The sequence below is a fragment of the Cyprinodon variegatus genome, unplaced genomic scaffold, assembly GCF_000732505.1.
Source record: "Cyprinodon variegatus isolate N-32 unplaced genomic scaffold, C_variegatus-1.0 Scaffold164, whole genome shotgun sequence".
Classification (NCBI taxonomy): Eukaryota; Metazoa; Chordata; class Actinopteri; order Cyprinodontiformes; family Cyprinodontidae; genus Cyprinodon; species Cyprinodon variegatus.
The window spans coordinates 690071-693937 of NW_015150617.1; the positions used below are offsets into that span (position 1 = coordinate 690071).

General features: G+C 38.7%; 1 protein-coding gene across 3 annotated transcripts in view; it reads right to left on the reverse strand.

Moving 5' to 3' along the window:
• Positions 1 to 1035: 1035 nt before the first annotated feature.
• The window catches only part of fgf12 (fibroblast growth factor 12), a 69793-nt gene continuing 66961 nt past the window's right edge, over positions 1036 to 3867 (reverse strand). For all 3 annotated transcript variants that reach the window (XM_015378090.1, XM_015378088.1, XM_015378087.1), the window contains exon 5: positions 1036 to 3122. In XM_015378090.1, the coding sequence (XP_015233576.1) occupies positions 2971 to 3122 (152 nt within the window). In that variant the 3' untranslated portion in view covers positions 1036 to 2970. The remainder of the gene's footprint in view (positions 3123 to 3867) is intronic.

Below are 3867 nucleotides of genomic sequence, written 5' to 3' on the forward strand. Positions count from 1 at the left end.
TTGTTTTTATCCACTCTGTCACCCTCGCTGTTTTACCTCAAAAAATAAAATAAAATAAAATAAAAAACCTGAACCAATCTCAGTAATGTAATATCTCATCATAGCCACATTAAAAACAGAACAGGTGTGTCTAAATAAATCTAGCAGTCCTACAGTGATCCATGCTGTGATAGTAATAATATCACATATCATTATATCTGAGGTGGGGCTTCTGTTCAGACTAGATCTCAGTTACACAACGCTGCTGTTAGTGTCTTCATCAATTATTGAAATTCCCCAACCGTTGCGGGGCTGTCGCTGTGCTTTTAAAAAAATAAATCATGCAAAATTCTCCTCCTAAAGTCTATCATGACAGGGGACACATGTCAGTGAACGCAGCAGCATGCAACGGTGCCTCGGCCCGATGAAGCCAACGCTTCGGCTCCTGCTACCCTTCGCCTCTAATATCAGTCGTTTCTTCAGCCAGCTTAGTTCCTATGAAAACCATCCTTCTTTGACACCACCTTGAGCTGTCTGCTGAGGTCCTGCAAATAAACAAAACCCAATGCCGACAGAAAGACGCAGGTTCTTACACGTGTTGCATCTATCATTCCGGAAAAAAAAGAAAATTACACTGCAAAAAAATCTAGAAATAAGTAAAAATTCCTTAAATCAAGTGTATTTTACTTTAATTTTAGCAGGTAAATGGGATGATTTGCCAATGGAATGAGTATTTTTACTCTTAAAATAAGATAATTAGATAAAATGCACTTGAAATAAGACAATGCAGTTGCTTTTTCTTATTTTAAATGTAAATTGTCTTGTTCCATTGGCAAAGTGTCTCACTTACCTCCTCAATTCAAGAAAAAATGTACTTAGTTTAGGAACAAATTACTTATTTAGATTTAAATTTTTTGCAGTGTACAAAACAATCCACCGGACTTTGTTTCCAAGTTTGAAGAAGTTTTGCTTCCCATCCAGGAAGCTTTTTCAATTCAAAATGTCAGGAATAGCGTTGAGTTCGAGGTTTTATACAGTAGCCCAACAAAACCTTGTTTTTGTTTTGAAAACATGCAAATCCTTTGGGTGGACCGCTTCGTCTATTTTAGCTTTCAAAAATCATCATCATCATCATCATCATCTCTGTACAGGAGAGCGAGGACCTTGCCTATTCACTCGTGGCCAACCATTCCCGTTAACAACCCCCTTTCAGAGACATAGACGGGTATGGGACATTGCAGTTTAAAAAAAGAAGCCAAAGCTCCATTCCAAAGGGGTGGACCCCTTCGTCTGTTTCAATTTGCATGTTTTCAAATCATAAACAAAGCTTTGTTGGGCCGCTGTATAAAACCTCGAACTCAACGCTATTTCTGACATTTTGAATAGAAAAAGCTTCCTGGATGGGAAGAGAAACATCTTCAAACTTTTTTAACATTTTTTGGAATGACTATGACCTGGATGACTGAAAATCTTCAACAGCTTGTTGCATCTATCCTTTACTGACATTAGCTAGCTACACTTGTTTATTTAAAAACTGTTGGATTCCCCTCATTGCAAACAGAGAAGTTAAAACTTTTTATAATCTATGTCTAGTTAAATAATCTGCATTACTTTATTCCAGTTATTTTCAGGAGTTACTCGTCTGTGTTTACTTGTTTCCTCATTTGGTTTATTTCCAGTTCAAATGACCTTAAAAAGGAACAAAGTCGACTTTTTTGAATTGAATGACAGAAAAACACTTTGTTAAATTTCAATCCATATGCACGAAATATGACAGAAATGCAGACTTGTTTTGGTGGACTAGTGAGGACCTAGTCGGCTCACCTGCATTGTCCGGACTTTAAGTTCTTAAAAAAAAAAAAACTTTGTTGTTAAGAGAACTTCAATCACATTTGAGGTTCAGATTTGTGCTAAAAAGTTTCTCTCTAATCTCAAATAATATGAAGACTATGGACGCCAGCCGTCAAACCGGTTATTCATTTGTCACAATTTGAGAATTCATATTTCATTTTTAGGAATAATTCCACTTTTAGAGATCTGATTGAGGAAGGAAAGTAGCAAGACTGCATAGCCTTAAAACCTTAAAAAACAGCTATAATAAGTCATTTACTAGTGGTTTCCTCTTTGACTATATTTATACAAGTTTATCCTTTTGTGCTTTCTTGAAATCAAGTGTTGTTAAATGTTCAAAGGCTTTGAAGATGGTTTTCATAGAAAGAGGCTCCAGGCGGTACCAGTTCTAAACAATCTAAAACATGCAGAAAAGTGAACTTAGTGAAAATTATGGTGAACAAAGAAAGGCTCCAATCTCAACTCTGATCACCAACGAGATCCCCTCCCCGGTCCTGCTCAGAGGAAGAAGTCCAGTCTGTCAATCGACCTTTAAAACGGCAGTGTCTGTGACTAAACCCGGAACAAGTTCCCGACCCGTTAGAACAAAAAAACCAAACAAACTGTGACATCTGAACGGAGCTGAGTCCGTCTGATTCAACAAAGTACGGAGAAAAAGAAGAAGCACGGCGTGTAGAAAGTTAGAAAGTTTTAGCATTCATCAGGAAACAAAGGAAGTGAAGTTTCTACATGGCTTAAAGCTTCAGAGTTCGGAGCGCTCGCTCCACTCCACTGATATTTTGTCAACGTTGTGACAGAAATGATGATGATTACAATGTGTTGATGAAGAGTAGGTGTGCTAGCCTCCTGGCACTAATTCAGCAGGACTTTTTGCATAAAATGTAAATCTCCATCATCAACGTCCTGTTTTTATCTATTTTTTTTTTTTGTTTCCGAGCAAGCCCCTCCCCCCTTGCTCGTTTATTTCATAACAAGCAAGAAGAATTTCCCCATTTTTAAAATCTTTTTTACGCTGTTTTCTTCGTCATTGTTGTCTTGGCGGGTTGGTTGTCGTCGGTGTGGTTGTAGTTGCTGAACACAGGGATTGTTAAAATGGTTCTCGTCCTCTTCCGTCTGCACCTGCTGGGGGGGCGCCGCAGGCTATGACGCCTCCCGCTCTGTGGAGGAGTGGGCAGACCCCCGCGCCGGTCGATCCAAGCTCCTGGCACGGCCACTGTTCAGCGTCGGGCTTCGTGAAGACTTCAGCAGCTTCTCCTCAAGCTCATGCAGAGACGGCTCCTTGTACATGCAAACTGGAAATGGGAAGGATGTGGGAGAAAGGGTGAGAGAACAATAGTTCATCAATTCTAAACTTTTTCCAAACTGACTTTTTGATTTTCCAAAATTTCTTCGGTAACGCTTTCTTTTACAGTACATCAATAACTATGTAATAACATGGTAATAACATCGCAAGTCACACTATATTACTTGGAAACAAGAAAAACTATTTGATAATTACCCCAAAATTAAGGTATATAACTTCAAAGTAATTTCATGTAATTATTACATGTATGTCACTGTGTAACAATGGAGGCTTTGGGTGGTTTACTACATAACAGTTTCTATTATTGGCCACCACCTTCCAACGGCGTACAAAGTAAATTTTAACTTGTGATCAGGTAAGTAAAACATTATAAAACTGAACTCAAGTTACATTTAAATAAGAGTTTAGATAAAGGTATAGGAATGATTTACGCAATCTTTTGAGAAAATCCGCCCTCTCTACTTTAAAAAAAAAATGCACATGCACCACCTGTAGCCGCTCCTTAAAGGGAACGCCTATTAAACGATGGTGAGAGCGTGCACGAGCCCATTTCTCCTGGTGCACGCTCTGTTTAAAAGTTGCTGTTTGCATCGCTCATACAAGCTTACTTTCCAAAACAAGATCTGCAGTTTTTCCACTATTTCGGACTCACCACAGGTAAGTGAAAATGGGGACGAACATGTAGGAGGAAGCATATCATCAGAATGACTGACAATTAGGAGGACCACTTATTT